The sequence below is a fragment of the Culicoides brevitarsis genome, chromosome 2, assembly GCF_036172545.1.
Source record: "Culicoides brevitarsis isolate CSIRO-B50_1 chromosome 2, AGI_CSIRO_Cbre_v1, whole genome shotgun sequence".
Taxonomy (NCBI): Eukaryota; Metazoa; Arthropoda; class Insecta; order Diptera; family Ceratopogonidae; genus Culicoides; species Culicoides brevitarsis.
Window position 1 is genome coordinate 8609920 of NC_087086.1, and position 24264 is coordinate 8634183.

At 25.7% G+C, this 24264-nt stretch overlaps 5 protein-coding genes across 7 annotated transcripts; 3 read left to right on the forward strand and 2 right to left on the reverse strand.

Moving 5' to 3' along the window:
- Positions 1-18: 18 nt before the first annotated feature.
- On the reverse strand, positions 19-3285 carry LOC134828441 (armadillo repeat-containing protein gudu). The gene is made up of 5 exons (XM_063841419.1): positions 2633-3285; positions 2205-2400; positions 1999-2151; positions 865-1767; positions 19-153 (listed from the first exon to the last, which is right to left on the reverse strand). The coding sequence occupies exons 1-5, from the start codon at positions 3283-3285 to the stop codon at positions 19-21; spliced, it is 2040 nt and encodes a 679-aa protein (XP_063697489.1).
- A 3573-nt stretch (positions 3286-6858) lies between these two features.
- LOC134829898 (uncharacterized) lies at positions 6859-7990 on the forward strand. The gene is made up of 2 exons (XM_063843193.1): positions 6859-7059; positions 7121-7990. The coding sequence occupies exons 1-2, from the start codon at positions 6992-6994 to the stop codon at positions 7893-7895; spliced, it is 843 nt and encodes a 280-aa protein (XP_063699263.1). The 5' UTR covers positions 6859-6991; the 3' UTR covers positions 7896-7990.
- A 57-nt stretch (positions 7991-8047) lies between these two features.
- LOC134829897 (uncharacterized) lies at positions 8048-10133 on the forward strand. The gene is made up of 4 exons (XM_063843192.1): positions 8048-8180; positions 9011-9344; positions 9589-9882; positions 9936-10133. The coding sequence occupies exons 1-4, from the start codon at positions 8050-8052 to the stop codon at positions 10074-10076; spliced, it is 900 nt and encodes a 299-aa protein (XP_063699262.1). The 5' UTR covers positions 8048-8049; the 3' UTR covers positions 10077-10133.
- LOC134829899 (protein YIPF6) lies at positions 10080-11816 on the reverse strand. The gene is made up of 5 exons (XM_063843194.1): positions 11660-11816; positions 11371-11593; positions 11151-11316; positions 10371-10507; positions 10080-10315 (listed from the first exon to the last, which is right to left on the reverse strand). Exons 1-5 carry the CDS (start codon positions 11705-11707, stop codon positions 10173-10175), a joined length of 717 nt encoding a protein of 238 aa, XP_063699264.1. The 5' UTR covers positions 11708-11816; the 3' UTR covers positions 10080-10172.
- Positions 11817-12595: 779 nt separating this feature from the next.
- LOC134830837 (dual specificity protein phosphatase 13B) lies at positions 12596-23749 on the forward strand. 3 transcript variants are annotated; one of them, XM_063844429.1, is made up of 4 exons: positions 12596-12742; positions 21344-21543; positions 22251-22379; positions 22480-23749. In XM_063844429.1, the coding sequence occupies exons 2-4, from the start codon at positions 21386-21388 to the stop codon at positions 22799-22801; spliced, it is 609 nt and encodes a 202-aa protein (XP_063700499.1). In that variant the 5' UTR covers positions 12596-12742; positions 21344-21385; the 3' UTR covers positions 22802-23749. The 3 variants fall into 3 exon arrangements, with proteins under 3 accessions (XP_063700499.1, XP_063700497.1, XP_063700498.1); XM_063844427.1 differs by lacking the exon at positions 12596-12742 and adding an exon at positions 14852-15089; XM_063844428.1 differs by lacking the exon at positions 12596-12742 and adding an exon at positions 14854-15089 and having other exon boundaries at positions 22498-23749.
- The last annotated feature ends 515 nt before the right edge of the window (positions 23750-24264 follow it).

Sequence of the window (24264 nt, forward strand, 5' to 3'; positions counted from 1 at the left end):
TTGCCTTTTTTCTGAATTTTATCCTTGTTGAAGTTGGTATTCTTCAGCTCGAAGGGCTAAGGCTCGAATGTTTCTCAAGCAATTTGCGGAAGCTTCTTGAAGCTCTTTGTCTTTTGAACCAACGGTTTCAAGCAAAAATGGAACAACGCCACTCTGAAAAATAAAATTTTAAAAATTAAATTAAAATTTAAAAAATAAATCAAAAATTTAATTAAAATTCAAATAATTAAATTAAAATTTTTAAAATTAAATTAAAATTCTGAAAATTAAATTAAAATTTTAAAAATTAAATTCAAATTCTAAAAATTAAATTAAAAAATAAATTAAAATTTTTAAAAATTTAATTAAAATTCAAACAATTAAATTAAAATTTTTAAAATTAAATTAAAATTCTGAAAATTAAATTAAAATTTTCAAAATTAAATTAAAATTTTAAAAATTAAATTAAAATTTTAAAAATTAAATTAAAATTTTAAAAATTAAATTAAAATTTAAAAAATTAGATTTTTGCATTGGGCAATGAAAAGTAAATTTTTTAATATTTTTTTTTAATTTTCAAATATTTTTGTATTTTTAAGCAAACTTTTCGAAATGAAATTTGTGATTATAATTTTAATTAAAATTTTCTTATTTAAATTATTAAATCATTTTTTAAAGAAAATAAAATAATAAAAAAAAATTAAATTTAAATTTCACTTAAAATTTTGAGAACCAATATCAAAATTATTGAATTATTATAAATTGCTTAAAAATACAAAAATTTTTAAAAATTAAAAAAATTTAAAACGTTAAAAAAAAATTATTTTAAATTTTTTCCCAATGCACATTTTAAGAATCACGTTTCTTTTTTAAAAAAATTCATACCTGATGCATCGTGATACAATTCTGTGGATCTTCCGACAATCGCCACAAAGCCAAAGCCGTCGTTCGATGAACTCTCGGATTTGTACTAACCATATAACCAACTATTGGAGTAACGGTTTTCAACCTTCCGAGCTCTTGAGTATTATTTCCATACGGAGCACAACTCGCAATTGCCGCCGCTAAATTTTCACGAAGCATATCATCCGTCGTATGAACCAAATTTGCCAACATACTGATAACCTTATGATCTGACAAAACCGCCAAATTTTCTTTATCTTTTGCGATAGTTGCCAAAGCAGCACAAATCGCCGACAGAACAAAAGTATCTCGTGATTTCAACAGATCGACAACAAGTTCAAGAGCTCCCACAAAACTTCTCACTAACTCGCCGGAATCTTTTGCGTGCTCGATACAAGGACAAAGCGCCCATGCCGCATAAGCTTGAACTCGTTTATGAGGATTTTTGAGCAAAGACCAAATTAAACGGATCGCATCGAGCTCTTCTAACATCGTCATGCTCTCGGGATCGATTGCGCATTCTTTCAAGGCTTTTGCGACATTTTCCAACATCGGAGGATGAGTTCCGTTTAAGAGACTTACAAGTAATGGCAAACCTCCTGTTGTACGGATATTTTCACGATTATTTTGGAATTTAACACATTCAGCGATGGCTCCGACGACATTTGTGAGAACATCATCGTTTTCGTCGTTGAGTAACGAAACAAAAACATGAATCGCCTTTAGTTGATCTAACTTTTTAATGTTGGCTTCCGAATATGCACATTGCCATAAAGCGCCTGTAGCTGCAGCTAACAAAGGTTTGTTGTCACGAATAGACTTGTCTTTTGCTATTTGAACTAAGGGATCAAGTCCTCCGGCTTCACGAACTAAATCTCGAGCCGTCTGAAAATTTAATTGAGGTTAGAATCAGATTTTTGAGGTTAGAATTAGATTTTTAAGGTTAGAATTAGATTTTTGAGGTTAGAATTAGATTTTTGAGGTTAGAATTAGATTTTTGAGGTTAGAATTAGATTTTTGATGTTAAAATTAGATTTTTGAGGTCAGAATTATAATTTTGAGGTTAGAATTCAAATTTCGAGGTTAGAATTAAGTTTTTGAGGTTAGAAAAATTACCTTATCCGAAGCACACTTAAAAATCGCAGAGCTACATTGCATTTTGAGATCCAAATTATCCGAAGTGAGGTGAGTAACGATATCAAGAATCATATTTTCTGTCGTAATAGCTAATTGGTAGCTACTTTGAGAAGCACATTGTTGAATTGTTCCCTAAAACGTAAAAATTTAGGTGAGTTTCTAACATTTTTTGATAAATTTCTTACCATTATTGGAACAACAAGCTCAATATGAACACTTTTCAGTAAACGACCCATCAAAGGTACAATTCCGCTTTTGCGCATAAGTTCCTTGTTATGTCTTGATTCAGATAGGGACCAAAGAGCTCGAGCGCCAGCCTTTGCCATGTCAAGTAACTCCTTTTCTTCGATCGCAAGTTCGTCACGGGATGTTTGAAGGGCACTGAAAGATAATTTATGGTAAAAATTTTTAATTTTTCACAAAATAGTGAAGGTATATGTATTGAATTTTGAAGTAATTTTTCAAATTTTTTGGTTTAAATCAGTAGTTTACAAAAAATAAGGAAGGATATATTCCTTAAAATTTGGTTTTTATAAGTATTTTATAACTTTTCATTAAAAAAAAGAAAATTTTGACATCTGTCAATTTAGGAAACTTCAAAATCATAACTTACTGCAAACTGATATCCAACAAATCGACTAAACGCGGAATACCTCCGCAGCGTCTCACAAGCTTTCGCGCTAAACGAACTTTTGCTACATTTGCCAACGTTTCCGCTGCCATAACCTTCAAATTTCCCGCTGGTTCAGACAAAATCTTCACAAGTAACGGAATTCCGCCCAAATCTACAATCGTTTTCCGGATATCCATGTTCAAAGAGATCTCAGAAAGTACTGATAACGCTCCCAAACGACATTTAAAATCATTGCTCTCCAACAAGTTTACGAGAACTTCCAATCCGCCAATATCTTGAATCGCAAGTTGATTCATTTGCGTCGTCAAGTCGTACTCTTTCAGGCAACACAACGCCACAATGGTTGCCGTTTGATTTCCCGCCTTCATGTATTTCACGAGTTTCTGGATGGTCCAATAATCGGCAGAGACTTCGGTGTGTTTCGTACCTTCCTTCCAGCGATCTTCGTCTTCGGATGATGACATAACGTCTGTGGACTCATCGCTGTCACTTTCAACGTTTTTCTTCGAAGTCAATGCTTTGGAAGGACAAGCTCCTGCTGCGATACTTTTTCGAGGTAAACCTTTGGATCCTGATGCCCCTCCGCGTTTCGAAGGCTTTGCAGCTGACTTTGAACCTCCGCGAGATGCCATTTTCGAGGAATTTTGATGGAGTTATAACAAACTGCTACGATGAGGGAATTTCGCGAAAAATCTGGTTGTTTGAAAAAGTGTTATGACAACGTTCGCGACTCTTGTTGCTACGGGAAGCAATTGTTGCTTTGTTTTGTTTACCCCGCCACACACCTGTAGCCCGTTGATGATAGACTTGTTGTTTACCATTTGCACCGACAATGTCTAATATCGCGCAAAAAGTGCATCGTTGTCATGCCTCGTCATTCATCTTCCTCCGAGCGTTCTTCCTTTCACTGACTTTTCACTTTGTCGCACGCAAATTCATCGCACGCCAAATGAAACGGAATTAATAGCATTTAACATCGTCAACAAACACGATCCAATGTAAAAAAGGCGCAAATTACGGCCATGAGCTTGAACGGCGGAATAATTGGTTATCAAGTACGTATGTGATGTATGCGCGATTTTAGCGACGCCAACTTCGCATTGTTAACAAAAATAAAAATTGTCAACGCCGTAAATACATATTTTTCACTCCCAACCTCACAATTGAACCAGACATACTATTTCCGGATGCGGAATTGACGTGTGAATGGATAAATGTGTTTACGATAAAATTATGTGTACAATACAGAGAGGGTAATTTTTGTCCCTGAATCAGGTTATATTTTCTATGAAATTATCGTTTTTATTTGAATATTTTAGAACAATTTGAATATGAGCGAAATGATGAGTCAAAAACATGTTCATACATTGTCCTTGAATAGAAATGAGCGCTTGACAGATAATTTTTTTGACAATGAAAATAAAGGTAAGAAGACCTTGTTGTTAATAAAATAAAAAAAATATATAAATGTTTTTTGAACCTTTGAGGGTTCACTTTGATAAAATTGCTTTAAAATATTTTAAGACATTTATTTGGAATTTTTTGTGTCAATTGTTTAATACTTTTGATTTCTTTTGAAATTGCTATGAATTTAATCAAGCGAATATTTGCCCAAATTAATTCTTAGAAAATTATTGAAATATTTACTGAATTGTTGTTAACAGATTATTTTTAAAAAAGGCTGATCCACTGATCAAAAGTGTCTCATATAAGAATAAAAAAAAAATTAAAGGCGTTAAAAATGTTAATATTAACGTAAGGCTGTTACAAATTTTGAATCGTTTCTCATCATTTTTAGTTGAAAATTATTTTGTGGTAATTAAATCTGAACCAAAAAAAAAAATAGATTAGATAATGAAATTTTTTTCTACTAAAGTCTGATTTAGTTTCGTTTCAGAAAAATTTTCAATTTCTACCGAAGCTTCTCTACAAATTGTTTAGAATTGTATATCATAAAGATAATGCAAAATTAAATAAAGTTCATTAAACTTTGGCTTTGACGAAACGTGTTTGAGAAATATTACGCATGTATATAATTATAAGGTCCATATCCTCATTTTCGACATTTCATTCATAGTTTTAAATAAGAAGTTGGCGTTAACAAGTTTTCTTCATTTATAGAATTATTGGAAATTCAGAAAAAAGAAGCTAATGTACTTCGAACATATGTCATCTTCCTTTCTGAAATGATGTTTTACATATCAACTCATCCCAAAGCGTGATACATCCTTTTGTAATATGCAATATTTCTATCCTTAACTTATCAATACAATACAATATTTTTTATTAACCAGGACTTAAATTTATACAATAAATGACATTAATTAAAGGGACTTGATTACTAACTAATCATTACATCTTATATATAGGACTTAACAAATAGTAGATTTTTTCTTATTTGGCGACATTAATTTCATTATTGGACACACTAACAACTACTTAAATACTAATATCACAGCTCACGGTTGGCGGTTCTCATTTGGCGGTTCGTGTATGGCGCAACAGGCAGTTGACATTTTGTGGAGTTATACATGAAGATGGACATGAAACGAAACATAATAAAACGATAAACAGCCAAAGCGCGCCAGAAATAAAAAAAAAATTAGTTAGTCGGCGATTGAAGTTGACGGTGATTTTCTGCAGGACCTCTTGGATGGTTTCCTTAACTTATCAATTTTCCGACCAGAATAGATTTTATTTTGATATCAAGCAGGGTCGAAAATACTTTAAGTCAATAAAAAACTTAAAGCTTTTGCTTAAGGTAAAAGTCACAATTAAGTTGACTTTTAAGTCAAAAGTAAGAGACAATTAAACTTATTTACTTATTAAGTAAAATTTTAAGTCAAATAAGTCACAATTAAAAGCATACTTTTTCAAAGAATTTAAATTTTTCACAAAAAACTGTTCGAAATTAAAAAAAAATTTGAATATTTTGAAAATTTGAGCTTTTAATTTTGACTTAATTGACTTAATAGTCTTTTACTCTTGTCTTTTACTTTTGACTTAAAAGTCAAAAGTCAACTTAATTGTGACTTTTACTTAAGCAAAAGCTTTAAGTTTTTTTTGACTCATAGTATTTTCGACCCTGATATAAAGCATTAATTTGAACTCTTGTCGTTTTTTCGCTCATTTTTATCATTTCAAGTTTTCTCTCTTGTGCTTCTTCATCTACTTTTGGTATCTATTTCTTCCATTTCTTCTTCTTCTCATGCCCATCGATTTCGAACTTCCTTTCTATCTCTTCTTTCGTTTAACAATAATTTCACTTAATTAACTAAACAAATTTATTTTCACAGTTAACATCTAATTTTCTTTGTTCTTCGTTTTTTTATGTTCGCCAAAAATAAAACGTCAATCGCTTTGTAATTTTTTTTTATCTGGATCTTTCTTAAATCGCCTATCTTCAAGGACATTTCTCTATTGAGTAAAATTAGATAAAATAAAAAATAAAAAAAAAATGGGAATTCTTATGAAAAATTGGAAAAAAAAAAATTAAAAAAATTTATAATTAATGGAACATCAAAAGTTTAGTAAAAACTTAATTTTTGGATTTTTTTAGAAATTTTTTAGAAAACTTACCAAATTTATGTCAAAACTTTCCAAATAATTTACATTTAAAAATAAGTTGTAACATGAAACATTTTTCCTCATCGTCTTACCCTCAACCTCGACCTTAACTACTCATCTCGGCACCTTAGAAACTCTTTTCAATGTCAATAATCTCTATAATTGGATGTTCAATAGAATCCAATTCTAAATTGTGTGAGGATTTTTTGAAGGTCTTCATGTTATTTTCTCCTAATTTTTTTGCCGTTTAACGTTGATTGAATTCAAGAATAGCGAGCAAAAAAAATCATTCAAGATAATTGTTCGTGACTTCATAATCTCGCATTAACCTTAATCTCTCATCGCCGCCCTCGTAAAAGTATCAACTAATCCACTTTCACACATGAACGTCGTCGTTAACTATCAAGTACCTAGTTGTAGAATGTAAAAAGCGGAAAACATTGGCAAATTTCCATCACGTGTTCAAAATTCATTGATTTCACACAACGTTTAGTTGGATGTTATTAATATTGCTTAAAAGTCGGTCATATAAGGCACTAATTTCACACTCGAGCGGTATATTTTCGTAATTAGATGCATCTCGTACGTAGGAATTCTGTCTAAAAGCGAGATAAGAGGCATTGACAAAAAATTTTTATTATTATTTACTTACTTGAGACGTTTGAATACGACGAGCGACGCTAACAAAGCAAAGTCTAATCAGTAAACAATTAAACGTTTGAACAGAAAGTTTGATTTGTCTGTCAGAGATTTATTTTTACTTACTTGAAAATGTTTCCTGGAGAAGATCCCTTCGCCAAAAGCTCTCAGTACATTCGAATGTTGTATTTGAATGAATCGTAAGTAAAATTTTCAGAATTTTTTTTGCTAAAATTTCAAGTTTTCTTCATTTTTTCAAAGATTTTGGGACAACAAAAAAACTTTTGTGCTACTTCTCGATTACGATGGCACTTTATCCGACATTGCACCTCATCCAGATATGACTTGCATGGTCGACGGTAATCGTGAAGCTCTCGAATTCATCCGGGATCAGCCAAATGTTGTCGTCGCCATAATCACAGGGCGTGACGCAACCAATGCAAAAAGTGTCGTTGCCCTTGAGAATGTTATCTATGCCGGAGATCACGGCTTCGAAATTGTTTTTCCCGATGGTTATCGCTTCGATTACGAGCTAAGTGACGCCCTCAAGCAAAGTTATCCGCAAATGGTAGCGGAACTCAATTCGATCTCGCGAGATGGCGCTTTCGTCGAATCCAAAAAATACTCGTTGTCGTTCCATTATCGCGCCGTGCCCGAAGAATATCACAAAGAGCTCGAGAATAAAGCGATGGAAATTATTCGGAAACACGGATTTCGCCCAAGCCCCGCCCACAAAGCGGTTGAAGCGAAACCGCCCATGCAATGGAACAAGGGATTCGCTGCCGAGTACATTTTGAAACACAAATTCGGCGAAAATTGGCAGGAAAAGGCTTTTGCGTTGTTCATTGGCGACGATACAACTGACGAGGATGTGATGCAAGTGCTTAAAGATAAATGCTTGACATTTCGCGTAACGCCAGATAAACATCTCGAATCAGCTGCAACCATGAAAATTCCCGATACGAAAGCTGTGGCGGAAATTTTGCAGCAAATTAAGAAGCGATTTGAACGGCGAGCTCCCAACAATAAAAAATGAATCTCTAAAAATAAATAAAAAAATTTTTCTATGTTGGAAAAATAATTGCAAATTTTGTAGTTTCTATGAGTTCATCACTTTAATCAAAAACGTGGCCAAATTTATTTAGATTCTAGTGTTAAATAATTTTTTTGATTAATAAATTGGTCAAATCATGTGTTTAGGGAAGCTCATAAATTCCGCGCTCGCGTGTCAGTTAGTCTGGGTTAGTGTGTCAAACGAGATGAACGGAGCAACGAACGGCAGTAACAGTAAACTTTTAACGGATTTCGAGTCGAAAGACATGTAAAAATTTCATTATTGAAATATTTTAAGAATTTTTTTAAAGTTCTGAAATAAAAAAGTTCATAAAAAAATTTAAAAGTCAAAAAAATATTTTTTATGAAATTTCAATTTTTTCAAAAAAAATTTAATTTTAAATATGAAAAATAATATTTTTCAAAAAAAAAAAAAAAATCCTTTAATTTTTATGAAAAAGTGACATATTTAAAAAATTTTAATATTCTATTTATTTTAAATTTAACATAAATATTTAAAAAAAAAATTTTTTCAAAAAAAATTTCATAATAATTTTCAAAAAATAAAAAAAAAATTCTCAAAAAATTAAATTCCATTAAACATTTTACTCATTAAATAAAATTTAAAAAAAAATAAAAAATCCTTTAAATGAGTTAATTTTTTTTATAAAAATAAAAGTTTCGTGAAAAATTAAAATTTTTCTTAAAATATAAAAGAATTTATTTTTTTTGGAGAAATATTTTTTTTAAATTTTCTTTGAAAAATGCATTTTTGCAAATATATAAATAAATATTTTTACTTAAAATTTCAATTTTTAAGAAATTTATTTACATTTTTTTTTCATAAAATGAAATTTAAAAAAAAAGTTTTTGAATAATTTTTTTTTAAATTAAATTTTAATTAAAATTAAAAAAAAATAGAATTGACTCTTGAATAAATTTAATCGGTTAACAAAAGTGATTTTTTTTTGATTATTTAATTTTTTGCTTTTTTATTTTTTATTAATTTAATTTTTTAAAAATTAATAAAAAAAATTATTCAAAAATTAAATTTTCAAAGAAAAAAAAAATTATAATTTTTGTGTAATTTTTCATCAGTTTATGGCAAGCAAAGGAAAATGGCAAGCCCTTAGTGCTACTTCTCGACTACGATGGCACTTTGGCAGTCATTCAACCGAATCCCAATAACACTCGAATGACGGAAGATACGAAAAAAATTCTCGAAGAAATTTGTTCGAACAAAGATGTCTTCGTTTCGATCATCACAGGACGTTGCGTGAAGGATATCAAAGAAAAAGTCGGAATTGAGAGCATAATTTACGCTGGAAATCACGGATTTGAGATCACTTATCCGAATGGCGAGACTCATAATCAACCGATATCCGAGGAACATGCTGAGAGTTATAAAAATATTTTAGCTGAGCTTGAACCGGTAAGAAAAAAATTTATTTTTTTTGTATAAAAATTAATTTTCGTTATAAAAAAAATATTTAAATTTTATTTTTAATTTTTTTGCTTTAAATTAATTTTTTTTTTCTTAAAATTGCAAAAAAAAAAAATAAATGAAAGTCCTTAAGAAATTTTTTTTTTTAAAATTTATTTATTGATATTTAAATTTATTTATTTATTTTTTTTTTTTTGTAAAATTTTCATTAAAAAATTACCTTTTTTCACAGCTCGCTAAAAACGGCGCCTGGATCGAAGACAAAATATTTTCCATGACTTTCCATTACGAGGAGACTCCTGAAGAACTTCATTCTGAACTCGACCAAAAAGCGCGCGAAATCATCAAAAAACACGGTTTCAAGCCTACTGGAGGTCATTTAATTGTAGAAACCCGACCTCCAATACTGTGGCATAAGGGATACGCCGCGAAATATTTACTTCAACGTCATTTCGGAGACGATTGGCGCGAAAAAGTCAACGTTGTCTTTATGGGAGACGACACAAGTGACGAAGATATCATGAAAGTACGTCTTTTTCTAACATTTTCTTCTAAAAATTAATTTTTTTCTTATTTCAGGCTTTAAATGGTCACGCAATCACATTTCGCGTATCCCAAAACCCAGAATTGGTAACTGACGCGACATTTTTGATCAAATCTCCCTCGGAAGTCAACACAATTTTACACAAAATCAAAGAAAGTTTGGCTCAAAACTCATAAAAATCCATTTTATCGTGATTTATTTACAAGTTAAATCAGTATTTGAAGCATTTTGCGTAGATTTTAATTAAATTTTAAGTTATTTTTGTGTCACAGTTAGGAATTGTTGTTATGCGAGATGACTAGCCATGATATTATCAGATAAAATAAGAAAATTGGATACACAGCTAATGGCTTTCGACCTGGCGGCAAGCTATCTCCTAAGAATATGACAGAGGCATATGTTGCCCATCCAAATCCTAAAAAAAAATATTTTTTTGAAAAATAATTTAAATGAAAAAATTTGAATTTTACCTGTTCCTGTAGCAATTAGTCTTAAAATAAATAGGAATTTCGATTGTGCGGCGAAAAGAATGATGCGACAGACAATTAGGGCGGTTGCTAATGGCGCAAGGCAATATCCGAGCACACAAACGGATTGGAAGAATGAGCTAAAAATAATTTTTTTTGTTATTTTAATTTTTTTTAAGGTAAGAAAAGTGCAATTTGAAGGAATTTTTCACATTATTTTTAAGATTTTCATGAAAAACTTTCTTAATTATTTAAAAAAAAATTTAATTTTTGGGTTAAAAATTTAAAAAAAAATTATTTAATGAAATTTTGTATTTTTCCAAAAATTTTTAAAAAACATAAATTAAATAAAAATTTTAAATAGAAATTTTTGAAAAATTTTTTCATAATAAAAAATTTAAAATTTTTGTTTATATTTTTGTTATTTAAAATTTTTTGAAAAATACAAAATTTTATAAAAATAAAAAAAAACAAATAAATTAATATTTTTTTTCATATTTTAGGAAAATAAAAAAAATAAATTATTATTATTTTACGAAATTTTGTAGTTCAAATTTTGAAAAATTTGAAAAAAATTTGCAAATTTTTCAACTTTGCATTTGAAATTTAGTCAAATGTTAAAAAATTATAGATTTTAACCAATTTTTAAAATTTTTAATTAATTTTTGTACATTTTTAATCATAAAAATAAGAAATTTTTTTTTATTTTTTCTTTGGATTAAAAAAAAATAATGTGAAAATTTTTTTCAAATTGCACGAATTTTAATTAAAATCAAATCTTACATATGTCCTCCTAACAACTTCGCATTGACCGTAACGATAGCAGCTCCAATCCACACAATAACAAACACTTCGGCAAATTCCGGTCCGCCGTCATTGACATCATCAGCTGTTCCTTGCAAAATTGTAGCCATAAATGTACACAAAATCAATGGACCCCACAAATCCCCTATCGAAAAAAAAAATTAATTTTGGCTTCAAAAATTCAAATTTTTTAACTCACATTCTTTCAAAAGTGTATTTTTCTCCTTTGGATAAAGTACGTGGTAGAATTTGACACCGACTGCTCGCGCATCGCGTAGGAATGTCTCTTTGATGGGTTCGTCTAACGTGTTGAAATTCGTCGATCCGGGAATGTTGTTGCCGGGAGTCGATCTCGGAGGACCTGTATATGTCAGTTCGCCTTCGACGGAGGGAATACTATCAGCAGTTGTTTGATCAAAAATCTAAAATTTCGGAAAAAAATATGGAATGAGATTGTTATCAATTTTTTTTGAAGAAATGAGACTTACATCTAACGTTGCTGCATCCATCAAGGACTTTGAATAGGTTTCAGTCATTTTTGATAAAGCTAAGTTACTTGCGTTCGTTTCTAGATAAATTATTTAACTCTACATTTGATATACAAAATTCTTCATGGACGTGGACTATTTTGTTTTTATTATTGACTCAACTTGTACCGTAAAGTTTGTGATTTTATGAGAAATTTTATTTTTTTTTTAATTTTTACGAAAATAATTATTTATAATTTTTTCTTTTATTTTTTTTTCAAATATTTAAATTAAATATTAAATTTATTTTATATTTTAAAATATTTTATAAAAATATTAATTATTTTTAATTAAATATTTATTTTTTTTAATTTTATTTTATTTTTATTACCTCATTTTAATTTATTTTTATTTAAATAATAAATTAAATTTAATTAATATTTAAAATTTTTATTTAAATTTATGATTAAAAATATAATTTATTTAAATTTTTTTTTATTTAAAAAAAATCTTAAAATTACATTTAAAAAATTATTGATTATTAAAATTATTTTTTTTTTATTTTAAATTTAAAATTTTTCTTAACAAACAATTATTAAAAAATTTATTTATTTTTTTGCATTTTCTTTAAATTTTTATTTTTTCATTTCAAAAATATTTTTTTTATTGAATTTCTCTTAAAATTTTCTTCATTACGGTAAATTTTTCTGCTAATTCATTATTTGAGACGAATGAAAATGATAAAAAATCAAGTGTACTTCGATAAATCGCCACAGGAGCGCTGTAAACAGTAAATTCCTAACCCTAATAAAAAATTTGATCAATATCACACATTTGCACAAATGTAACAATAACATTATGGAAAACACGTGCTCCATACGAAAATCGTACAGAAAAAAGTTCAAAAAGAATGAAGAGTGGGAAATATTACGGCAATTTTGCTAAAAAAACAAACAAACGAAAATGCGCAACTAAAAAAAATCTAATCAATCGCTTATCTTAGATTTTAGTAGTTAACCAAAGAAAAAAATACATTCCGTGATAAAGTGATTTAAAGAAAAAATCAAAAGAAAAGTGAAATCATTTTGTGAATTTCGAATTAAAGTAAGTTTAGAGAAAGAAAAAAAAAGAATGTCCTTACTGCACTTTTTTTTCCTTCCTCCATACAAGAACAATTTTCTGTTTAATGACCTTTGGCAATATACCCACACGTATCGCCAAAGGACAAGAAGTCAAGGATGTGTCACACTTTATCTTCTATTCAGAAAAACTGAAAATTCCAGTTGTGTTGCAAAATATTGCACTAATTTTATGGGACACCTGCTGATATTTGCCGGTTTTATTGTTTTTTTCCGTCGTCGTCGGGGGGACATTAACGAAAAATAAATAAATTCTGGCGATGATCGCATGTTTTATTTGCATAATTTAAATGCACCATGTATGCAGCCACTCGATGCATGAGTCATGGAAAAGTACAGAGTACAAAGTGAAGACCGCGAGAGAGATAGAGAGGTTGAAGGTGTTCTAAATGCCAAGTAAATATGCGATATATTAGTGGATAAATAATGTAAAACGATTGCTTCCATAATATAAAAATACTTCGTGTACACTTTTTTTGTGGAAGGTTTGGTCGAATGATGTACTGATGCGGTGACGTACAGCAGATTTTTTTTTTTGCTGTATAAATTTACATATTTGTGGGAAAATTTTTCGTGAATTAGCGTTTGACGGATGGGAGAATTTTTTTGAGATACATTTTCTTATGAATCTTTAGTTTTCTGTTGAAGATATTTTTTATGAACTTGTCCCAAATATATGAAAGACAAAAATGCATTTCTTATACAAATTGGGTTGAAAAAAAGAAAAAATGCGAAAAAAATATTTTCTTAAAATTTAAATGAGATAAACCTCAAAAAGTCATAAAAAAACGAAAAAAATAAAATAAAAAATAATTTAATTTAATAATTAAATTAATTATCTAATTAATTAATTATTAAATAAATAAGTTATTTAATATTTTTATAATTTTTATTTAATTAATTTATTAATTAATCAATTATTTTTTTATTATTTATTTTTTTTTACAAATTGTCAAAATTCAATCAGAATTATAAATTAAAATTCTTCAATTAAGTTTATTTAGATTTTTTTTTACATAAAAAAAATAAATATTAATTAAATATAATTAATTAATATAATTAAATTAAATAAATAATAATTAAATTAAAAAGATTAAATTAAATTAATTAATTAAATATTAATTTTTTTAAATTTAAAAATTAAAGAATGCTTTGTTAAATAATTATTTACTTAAATTTGATTAAAAATGGCATATGTGCGATTTATTATACAAAAAAAACTTTTATTTAGTAATATTTACTCCCGTCATTGAAATGAACAAATATATTCCAAAATATTTACCTTATGTTTTTTTAAATTTTTTAACGTAATTACGTGAAATGTCCTATTATTTTCCAATTTAAATTTAGCGCGGTTTTTCTTTGATATTTAAGTAAATATTTTTCTGAAATATATTTCAGTTGACCTTCTTATTTATTTTTTATCATTACATTTCGCCATTGAAAAAAAATTAAATGAAATTTATTAAAAATATTAAGTTTTTTTTAAATTATTTAAAAATTAATAAAAAAAATTAATTAATTAAATAAATAAATAATTTTTTTTATTTTTTAAAATTTTTTCCTTTTTTTATTTTTTTAATTTTTTTAATTTTTTACTTTTTAATTTTTTTTTTAATTTTTAAATTTTTTATTTTTAATTTTTTTTTAAATGAATTTCCTTTTTATGAAATTTTGTTCCGATACGAATTTCCTTTTTTAATCCAAACGATCACATGACGTAAATAGAATACTTACTAACTCTATTCACACCCAAAATACATCCATAGACACTTTGCATCCGTGCATTGATTGTCTCATACGTATCATAGAGCCCAAAATAAACAGCCATAAACTCTCATGCACACCTTTTGCTTAGTCATACCAAAAAAGATTTTCACACAAACATTCTTTATTACAGCAAACTACAATATTCTGCTATAGTACAGAATAATATACAAAAAAAAAATGTTTCGTTTTTCCTCTACTACTTATACCTACTACATTTTCAGTTGAGTACCTCTTCTACTCTATACTACATGTTACAATTAATAAAAACGACTCAGTTGATTTCGAGATCTTGATTTGTTCGTATCGCTCGTTCCGGTATTCGAAAAATAATTTCAAAAATATTTTTATAAAAAAAAAATTTTTTTTTACCTTTGATATTAAATTAAAAATTCTAAAAATAAAAAAAATAATGAAAAATTGTTAAAAAAAAGTGCAATTTTATAAATAAAAAAATCTTAAAAATTAAAAAATTAATTTTTCATAAAAATAAAACACTTAAAAACACATCAAACAAAAAATAAAAAATGTCGTGGAGATACGCGGTATGATGAAATATTAAAAAAAAATATTTTCCCATTGCCAATTGATGACATCCAAACTGCATATTGTGTCAGCTTCTATAAAAAAATAAAAATATTATGAAATAATCACCTGTTTATTGCGCATTTTTTTAATATAAAAAAAATAAACAATAATTTACATTTAGGGTGTATCGTAATTTATGCAAGAAAAAAATTAAAATAATCAAGATTCGTCGTTATCGATATGAAACACGTGCCTGTGGTATTTTTTTGTGTTTTCGCGGAATTACAAGTGAAAAATGATACTCGCATATGTGTGAAGGAAAACTGGAAGTCAAACGTGTGAAATACGACGAAATATATGAAAAAAAAAATTATAATTAGCTTTGTTTAAATTTTATTTTTTTTTTGTTCTTTATTTTTTTCTTTAAAAGGAATTTTTCTGTTTTTAATTTGATTTATTTTGCAATTTATTAAATTTTTATTAAACTAAACAATATGAAATGCCCAAAGTTAATTGTTGACCATTTATGGGTTAATTAATGAGATCTTTATCAATTTTGAGGAAGAAGGCGTAGCAAAAAAAAAAATTAAAAAGCCCACGTGAAATACAATTCAAGTGCACTTCTAAGAATTTTTATATAGAAAAAAATATTTAAAAAAAAATTTTAAAAATATTAAAAAAAAATTTTAAAAAAAATATTTAAAAAATATTAAAAAAAATATTTAAAAAATAAAAAAAAATATTTAAAAAAATAAAAAAAATATTTAAAAAAAAAAAAAATATTTAAAAAAAATATTTAAAAAAAATATTTAAAAAATATTTAAAAAAAATATTTAAAAAAAATATTTAAAAAAAATATTTAAAAAAATATTTAAAAAAAATATTTAAAAAAATTTAAAAAAAATATTTAAAAAAATCAATATAAAAATGGTAATAAGTGGCTCTGAGTGAAATTTTTTTCAAATTTCTTCAAATTTTTTTCGCGAAAAACTTCGGGCACGTCATAACTAACATTTTTCTCCATGAAACATATGCTCTGAGACGTATATTTTTCGAGATTACTTCTCACGAACAAATTTTATAGGGTAAATTCAATATAAAATTCTAAAAATAAGCAATTAAGAATATTAATAATAAAGTTCCGTTATTTATTAATTAAATTTGAGCGAATTCAACATAATTCCGATGAAATAATTGAAAAATAAACGTTCAACAATTAAAAATGCCAATAAAATTGTGCCAAAAATAGAATTTTTCGTACAACGTTGGAAGCCCTATGAGCCCTTATTTGTACGAAAAAAAAACACGTTTGGCATCAATTATATCATTTTGGATTACATTATATGCTCTTTAGTTGTTACAATAACAACAATGAGAGCTTAAAATGCGAAAAAAATGTGGGTTGGTTGATTATAAAATAGATTGATTTTTTTTCTGTGTACATACCTGCATCAATTTTTTTTTGTCATTGAAAACAAAAACGGCAAATCCCGAGTTACAGTTCTAATTGTTTGCGGCGCGGTGACGATGCTATCAATTTAAATGACCTTCAAAAACTGAATTTTTATTGTTGCAGGCATCAGTTAACAACAATAATCATTTGTTTGTTAGAAAAATTAGTTGGCTCGGCGTCATCATCACTCACATGTGTTTTTGTTGTTGTTGTCTGAAAAGAAAAAAAAAGTTTTTAATGTCGTTATGACATGACAATGAAACCAAAAAAAAAAAAAAAAGTTTAAATGAACCGAAAAATGTCGTGATTTTACTTTTTATGTCCCTTGTGGAAAAAAAAATAAAAAATTATTAATATTAAAAACGTAATCGCCATAAAACTCGCGAATAATTTTTTGCTACATTTTCTTTTTTTTTTTTGGAGAAGGACATTTTCCCTCTTTTAAAATATTGCCAGAAAATCGCTTTTATCGATCAAACTCTTCAAGGTAGATAGATTTGGAGCAGTAATAATGTTATATTAATATTTCAAAGAAAAAATATGCGAAAAGTAACTCAATTTTGCTGTTTTGTGTTGTTTTTTTTCGTTTTTTTTTGGTACATAATGAACTACGACAATGACATATGAATTATTATGATTTTTTTCATATTTACATTCGGGTTCGTGTGTAATGAAAGTGTAGTTAATGAAATTGTGTAGTTCAATAAACTTGTCCATGAAAATTGTGGGTCATGCGACTCACGAGAATTATTTGTTTTTGTTTATTAAGTTGAAACAGAATGACGAAGGATTCGATATGAAAATTGATTGGATTTCTTTTTCATATTTTTTTGATAAATTAGGTTCATGAGCGGAAATTAATGAATGTAAAATATTTTTTAAAATAAAAAGAATCGCATTATTAAAATAAAAATATAAAATTTATAATTATTATTAATTATTTATTAATTTATAATTAAATAAATTAATTTAAATTTATTTATTAATATTTATTTAATTTATTTATTTATTTTTATTTATATTAATTTATTTATTTTATTTTTATTTATTTGAATTTAATAATTAATTAATTTTAATTAAATGAACAAATTTAATAAAAAAAATTATTTCATAAATTTATTTATTTTTAAAAATAAAATTTTATTTATTTAAAAAAAAAATTAAAAAAATTAAATTTTTTTTTTGTATTTTTTTTTCTATAAACTTATAAAATAAATTAATTATTATTTATTTATATATTCTTAGTTATTTATTTTTTTAACTGAAATTATAAAGAAATTTACATTAAAATTATTCTTTCGTAATTTTACTTAGTAAATGTATTTTTCAGGTTTAATTTTTTTTAAATTTTTATTTTTTTTTTAAATATAATTAAATTAATTCAATTAGGTAATAAAATTAATAAACGTTTTATTAATTATTATTTTCTAAATAATTTAAAGGAAATAAAATTTAAAGAAGGATGAGAAATTATTAATATTATTCGATATTTAATTTTTTTTTTATTTTTAAATATATTTTTTATTGCTTTGTTTAATAAAAAAAATAATTGTTAATATTCTTAATTTTTTTTATCAATTTAATTTAAATAATATGCAAATTATTTTAAAGTAATTAAAAAAATATTAAAAATATTTATTAAAAAATTATTTTATAAATAATGAAGTTATAAATATTAAATAATTTTTTTTTAATTTTCATATAAATTTATTAATTCTATAAATAATAATTTTGTAAACACACATTTTTGACGTAATTTTACGAAAATTCTTAAAAAAACGCGTAAAAAAACAATAAACAATAGACAAAAATTAAATCGTAGGTACACGTAATTCGCAAAAATATTTCACTGAGACAACACACCGCCTACAACTTTCACTTTTGAACGCAAAAAAAAACTGTTGAAATACCTTTCGAAGTCATTGCCAACGAAAAATTCTATTCTGAATCACGAAATCTGTGAATAAAATGAATTTATTTTTAAACCCATGACTGAGATGCAATGTTTGTTGTTTTTTTTCTTTTCTTGTAAATAAATAGCCAATAAAAGGTCTTGCATGTTCGCCGAGAATTAATATGGCATAAAATAAATTGATAAATTGTGTAAGAAACGTGTTGTATCTCATTTACATTTTATGACATTTGACATCGATTTTGACCCTTTCTTGTCAAGAAAATGTTTTAATGGCACGTTGCCGCTTGTCGAGTCATGCGGCGGGATAATTAAGCGAAAATAACTACATATCCGTAACCTTGATGCCCATAATAGCAACTTTCCGACTCGATAGCATAAAATATTTACGGGATTTTTAATTAAAAAGGCAAGAAATTCCGATTTTAATGAGTTTTTGTGCCCCTTTTTGGTCTCAAAAGACACTTTTCTGTGAATTTTTGACGTAAAATCTGATTAATCTTTAATTTATTGGCAAATTTGCTCGTTTTTTGATGAAAAATCGTTCATTTGACTCGCAGCCAGAACAAAATTCATCTTGGAATTAATAAAGAAAAAAAATATTTTCTCTGCACATTTTCGACAAAACAGTGAAAAATAACATAAATGACACAATTTTCACTCAGATTTAATAATAGACACATATGACATGAGGTGAAGTATAAATCTAACTTGTGAAATTACGTCGCGTAAGAAATGATCACACTGACCTTCGAATTCCTCAAAAAAAAAATTTTTTTTGAGAGAATTTTTGACGAAACGTAATAAAATATCAAATTTGTACGAAAATTTGTTCTACAGGTGTTTTTACAAAAATAAAAAAAAATCACGAGAGGAGACGCCCGGTTTTTTATTAAAAAATTTCTTAAAAAATTCTCTTTCGATAAGAAGTCGACCTCAAATGTCACTTCAATCATTATGTCATAATTTATTTTTTTTTTCGCCGGCTAACAAGCGAAATGTTTGTCTGGATTTTTCCAATTATCACCTAATTGTTTGTTCAATACGATTCAAAACTGATGTTTTTCTGTAAAAAATGAAAAAATTAGCACACAATAAATGTGATTGGATTTTTTTCGTTGAAAACAACTCAATTTTCGCAAACGATTTTAACTTAATTTTCATCGATTTTTGATTTATTTTGTTTTAGGTGTCGCCCTAAATTTTCATTTTGACAGACAGCTTTTGGAAATGCTTTTAATGGGTTAAAAGTGAAATTTTTCATGCGCTAAAATAAATTTTTAGGATGAAAAATTTATATTAATTTCGAAGTAATTTCAATAAAAAAAAGATTATTTTTTTTAAATTAATTTATTTAATTTAATTTAATTAATTTAAATGAAAATTTAAAATAATTTAATTAAAAAAAAATTAAATAAAAATTTTACTTTTAATATTTATTGATAATGGATTAATTTAAATTAAAAATTCAATTAATAAATAAGTTTAAAAAAATATATTTAAATTATTGAAATTATTAAAAAAATTTATCTTAATTTTTTTTTTAATTTAAAATTATTTTATTTTTTTTTTTTTAATTAAAAAAATATAAATTAATTAAAATTTTTAAAAAAAAATAATTAAAATTTTTAAATAATTAATTAAAATAAAAATTAAAAAATAAATTTTTTCAACATTAAATTATTTAATTAAAAAATTTTTAAAAAATCTTTATTTTTAATATTTAAATTATTTTTTAAATTTTTTTATTTAATTTTTTTTTAATTATTTTTTTTTAATTCTTAAAATTTTTATTTTATTTTTTTTAATGAACTACGTTCAAATATTTTATTTTCATCAAAAAAAAATTTTGTTTCTCATTTTTTCTTAAAATTCACGCTTGGCAACAATTTTTGTGAACAAACATTGATTTATTGATCAAATTTATCATTTTTCAAACATTTGCTCACAAAACATGAATGAACTCTGAATGGAAAAACATTTAAATTGATTGGCTCATGAATGAATTATTGTCAAATATTGTTTAAATAATCACAAATAATTAGCATAAATATTTAATTTTGCTCCATTATGCATGACCAAAGCTTCCAGAATGTTCGAAAATATCATTTTACTGTCAAATGAACAATAAATAAATTTTTAATTCTCTTCTCAATTTAAAAAAAAAATTATCAAAAATATTTTTGAAAATAATATTAAATTAAATTAAAAAAAACTATTGAATTTTTTTTTAAAAAATTTAAAAAAATATTTATAAACAATTTTGTGAACAAACATTTTTTTTTTTAATTTTATTTTTTTTATAAATTATTTTTTTTAAAATTTTAAGTAAAAAAAAATGCACTTTTATCTTTAAAAAAATTATTTTGATGACAAAAAAAGTCTCATTCACTTAAAAAATCGTTAAACGAGCAAATAACAAATTAAATAACGATAAAATGTTTTGTTGATGAAATTATTCGTGATTGATTTTTCGTTGTTGTTGTTGTTGTTATTGTGATGTGTGTTCGATATAATAAATAATTGAGAAAATTGATGGATAATTTGTTTCCACTTTAATTACAAATGTCGCGTGCTGATCAGTGACCGATTTATTTTCCATTTTCCACAAAGTGCGCAGTTTTTTTCCCCATCAACAATGGGACAATACCAGACCAATTATCTTTTTTTTTCTTTTTTTGGTGTATTTTAATGTAAAAATTAGCGGCAAACGGAATTAACTTTCATTAAAAGGTCATTCGTCTTTGTGTTGTTTGATTACTTTGTTCCGGCGTTCGTCCTCGTGTGCGATTTTTCATGCCTCGGGTTTTCCCTTTCTCTTTGTTTTGGAGTCATCAGTTGGCGACATGTGGCAAAAAGTTTTTTAATAAATGGATTTTTCTAATTTTTTTTTGTTTCTTTTGCAGTACTTACCTGGTAGCTACCGATCAAAATCCGAATCGAAGAAAATGACAAACTACGAACAAACGACGGGACGACAACTCCAACGGATATTGCACTATTCCGTGACGCCTTGTAGACCATTGCCGGGCTTTCGACGATCAACAGATGCGCACTTTGATGTCGATTGCGACGAAGTTTATCCCAGACTTTATATTGGAGATGCGTAAGTTACTTTTTTTTATTTTATAAAATTTAAATGAAAATCAAAATTTGCATTGGGCTTCATTTCTTCGGTTTTTTTCAATTAATTGAATAGATCCCAAGGCAAATTTTTAGCTAAAATTTTTTTTTTAAATTTTCTTAAAATTTTGCATTGGGATTTTTTCGTTTATTTGAAAACGATTATTTACAAATTTATTATCCCAATGCACATTTTGACATTTAAAAAATATTTTAATAAAAATTAATAAAATATAAGCTTCGTTCTGTTCATTAAGTTCAGAAATGATAAAATCCCAGTTCACATTTTGATAATTTTCATGAAAAAATTTCAAAATTTTCAAAAAAAAAATCAAAATGTGCATTAGGATTTACAAATTTATAATTTTTCGTTAAAATTTTTTTAATCCCAGCTCACATTTTGAAGTTTTTTAATTAAAAATTTAATTTTGTCAAGAAAGTTTATAAAATTTGCATTAGGATTCACAAATTAAAAAATTTTTTAAAATCCCAGTTCACATTTTGAATTTTTTTCAATGAAGAATTTAATTTTTTCAAGAAAATTTACAAAATGTGCATTGGAATTTGATATTTTTTCATTTTTTACTCAAAAAAATTTTAATCCTAGTTCACATTTTTATATTTCTCATGAAAAAAATGAATTTTTAGCTAAATAAAAAAAAATAATAATATTTTTCTCACAAATTTCAGTAACGCTGCCAAAAACAAACAGTATTTGAAGATCATGGGATTCACACATGTGCTAAATGCCGCCGAAGGAACTCGTTTCGGGCAAGTTGATACAGGCCATTCATACTATCGTGACATGCAAAACATGAGGTAACTAATTTTTTTCCATTTTTTTTTGTTTCGAAACCCATTCGGCCCTAAAATCAAAATTTTTCAAAATTCTAATAAAATCACAACGCAAACTATTTAGCCGAAAAACCAATTTCAGATACATGGGCTTCCCGCTGATCGATCAGCCCAGCAGCGACATCTCCCGTTACTTTTACATCGCAGCCAAATTCATCGAGAACGGCATCAACAGCGGCGGAAAGGTTCTCGTTCACTGCATGGTTGGCATGTCACGATCCGCCACATGCGTCTTGGCTTATCTGATGATTTGCAAACGGATGTCGGCAACGGAGGCAATTCGCACGGTACGCATGCATCGCGATATTCGACCCAACGACGGTTTCATTCAACAATTAGCTGACTTGGACAATGAGTTGAGACGCGAACGGGATCGTTGTTATTAAAAAAAAATATGGAAGAAAATTTAAAAAAAAAATAAATAAAAAAATGTTTAAATTATAAGTTGATAAAAAATAGAAATAATCAAAATAATATGCATTAATTTAGAGTTTAAGAAAAGAAAAGCGCTAGAAGCGATATTTTTAATAAAAAATTTTATTTTTTTATAATTATTATTTTTTAAATTAAATTAAACCAAAAATATGACTTAAAAAGTCTTTAAAAGAATTTCAAATATTTAAAAAAAATAATATTTAATTTATATTTTTATTTTAAAAAAAAATATTTTTTAAGATTTAAAGAACTAACCCATTCCTTTTAAATAAATTTGTTAAATTAAATTGTCAAAGAAAAAAAATAATTAAAAATATAGTTTGAAAATTTTATTGAAAAAAAAATTTAGATTGTAACTCAGGATACAACGGAAAAAAATAAATAAATTCAAAAATGATGAGAAAAAATAATTTAAATTAAAAAATAAAATTAAAATTAAGACACTTGCACCGGATTGTGAGTTATTCAAATGTTCAAGAGTGACTTAAAATTATCGAAAAATTTATAGATGTGGCTATTTAATTTATTTCAAAAAAATAAAATAAAAAATTTATTGATAGAAAAGTGGTTCTTATATTGCAAAGAAAATTAACAGACGATAAAAGAAGTGCAAATAACAAACCAAAATTTAAAGCTAAGTCAAAAAAAAAAATAAAATATTAAAAAAATAAGCAAATATATAACATAAATTTTAAGAAAAATAAATATTTAATAAATAAAACACAAAATATAAAATTTATTCAATATATATTGAGAGAAAATATGCAATTTTTTTAAAGAAAAAATTTATGAAAATAATTTATATGATTAACAATAAAAAAAAACATTTAAAATGAAAAGGAGAAACTTTATGAGCAAAGATAGAAAATTTATGTGAAAAAGATGATATTTAATAAAAATTATATAGAGAATATTTAATATTCTACATAGTGAACAATATTGATGAAGAAATAAAGTGAATTAACTGCAAATATGAAAAATTTATTTTTCTTTATTTTTTCAGGCTCTATTTTTATATAAAAAATAATTTTAAAAAATTTTTATAATTTTTTTATTTTTCTTAACTTTTTTAAAAAAATAATTTTTATAAAATTTTTGAATTTCATTTTTTTTTAAATTTTATTTAAAAAAAATTTTTTTTTTTTAAATTTATTTTAATAATTTTTTATAAGCGATTAAAGCAACATTTTTATTTCCTGTCAATTATTTTATTTTTTTTTAATATTTTTTATTTCTCAAAATATTTATTTTAATTTTTTTCAAAATTTTTTATTTCAAAACTATCAAAAATGTATCAAGTGAACATCAATAACATCATAAATCAATTTCCTGAAGACCTTCACTTGAAATATTTTATTCCCATCAAAAAACCTTGTTGCTCGACTTACATGATAGATTATAACAAACCGCCTAT

Bases quoted from the DNA above. Each gene is read 5' to 3' on its own strand.
- LOC134828441 (XM_063841419.1), bottom strand. From the start codon at position 3,285: ATGGCATCTCGCGGAGGTTCAAAGTCAGCTGCAAAGCCTTCGAAACGC. The intron at 1,768-1,998 runs GTAATTTTTCTA...TTAAATTTTCAG, and splicing joins TTAAGTGTGCTTCGGATAAG to ACGGCTCGAGATTTAGTTCG. The intron at 154-864 runs GTATGAATTTTT...TTTATTTTTCAG, and splicing joins ATTGTATCACGATGCATCAG to AGTGGCGTTGTTCCATTTTT.
- LOC134829898 (XM_063843193.1), top strand. From the start codon at position 6,992: ATGTTTCCTGGAGAAGATCCCTTCGCCAAAAGCTCTCAGTACATTCGA. The intron at 7,060-7,120 runs GTAAGTAAAATT...ATTTTTTCAAAG, and splicing joins ATGTTGTATTTGAATGAATC to ATTTTGGGACAACAAAAAAA.
- LOC134829897 (XM_063843192.1), top strand. From the start codon at position 8,050: ATGTGTTTAGGGAAGCTCATAAATTCCGCGCTCGCGTGTCAGTTAGTC. The intron at 8,181-9,010 runs GTAAAAATTTCA...ATTTTTCATCAG, and splicing joins GATTTCGAGTCGAAAGACAT to TTTATGGCAAGCAAAGGAAA. The intron at 9,345-9,588 runs GTAAGAAAAAAA...CTTTTTTCACAG, and splicing joins TTTTAGCTGAGCTTGAACCG to CTCGCTAAAAACGGCGCCTG.
- LOC134829899 (XM_063843194.1), bottom strand. From the start codon at position 11,707: ATGACTGAAACCTATTCAAAGTCCTTGATGGATGCAGCAACGTTAGAT. The intron at 11,594-11,659 runs GTAAGTCTCATT...CCGAAATTTTAG, and splicing joins TGGATGCAGCAACGTTAGAT to ATTTTTGATCAAACAACTGC. The intron at 11,317-11,370 runs GTGAGTTAAAAA...TTTTTTCGATAG, and splicing joins AAATACACTTTTGAAAGAAT to GGGATTTGTGGGGTCCATTG.
- LOC134830837 (XM_063844427.1), top strand. The intron at 21,544-22,250 runs GTAAGTTACTTT...CACAAATTTCAG, and splicing joins AGACTTTATATTGGAGATGC to TAACGCTGCCAAAAACAAAC. The intron at 22,380-22,479 runs GTAACTAATTTT...CAAACTATTTAG, and splicing joins CGTGACATGCAAAACATGAG to CCGAAAAACCAATTTCAGAT.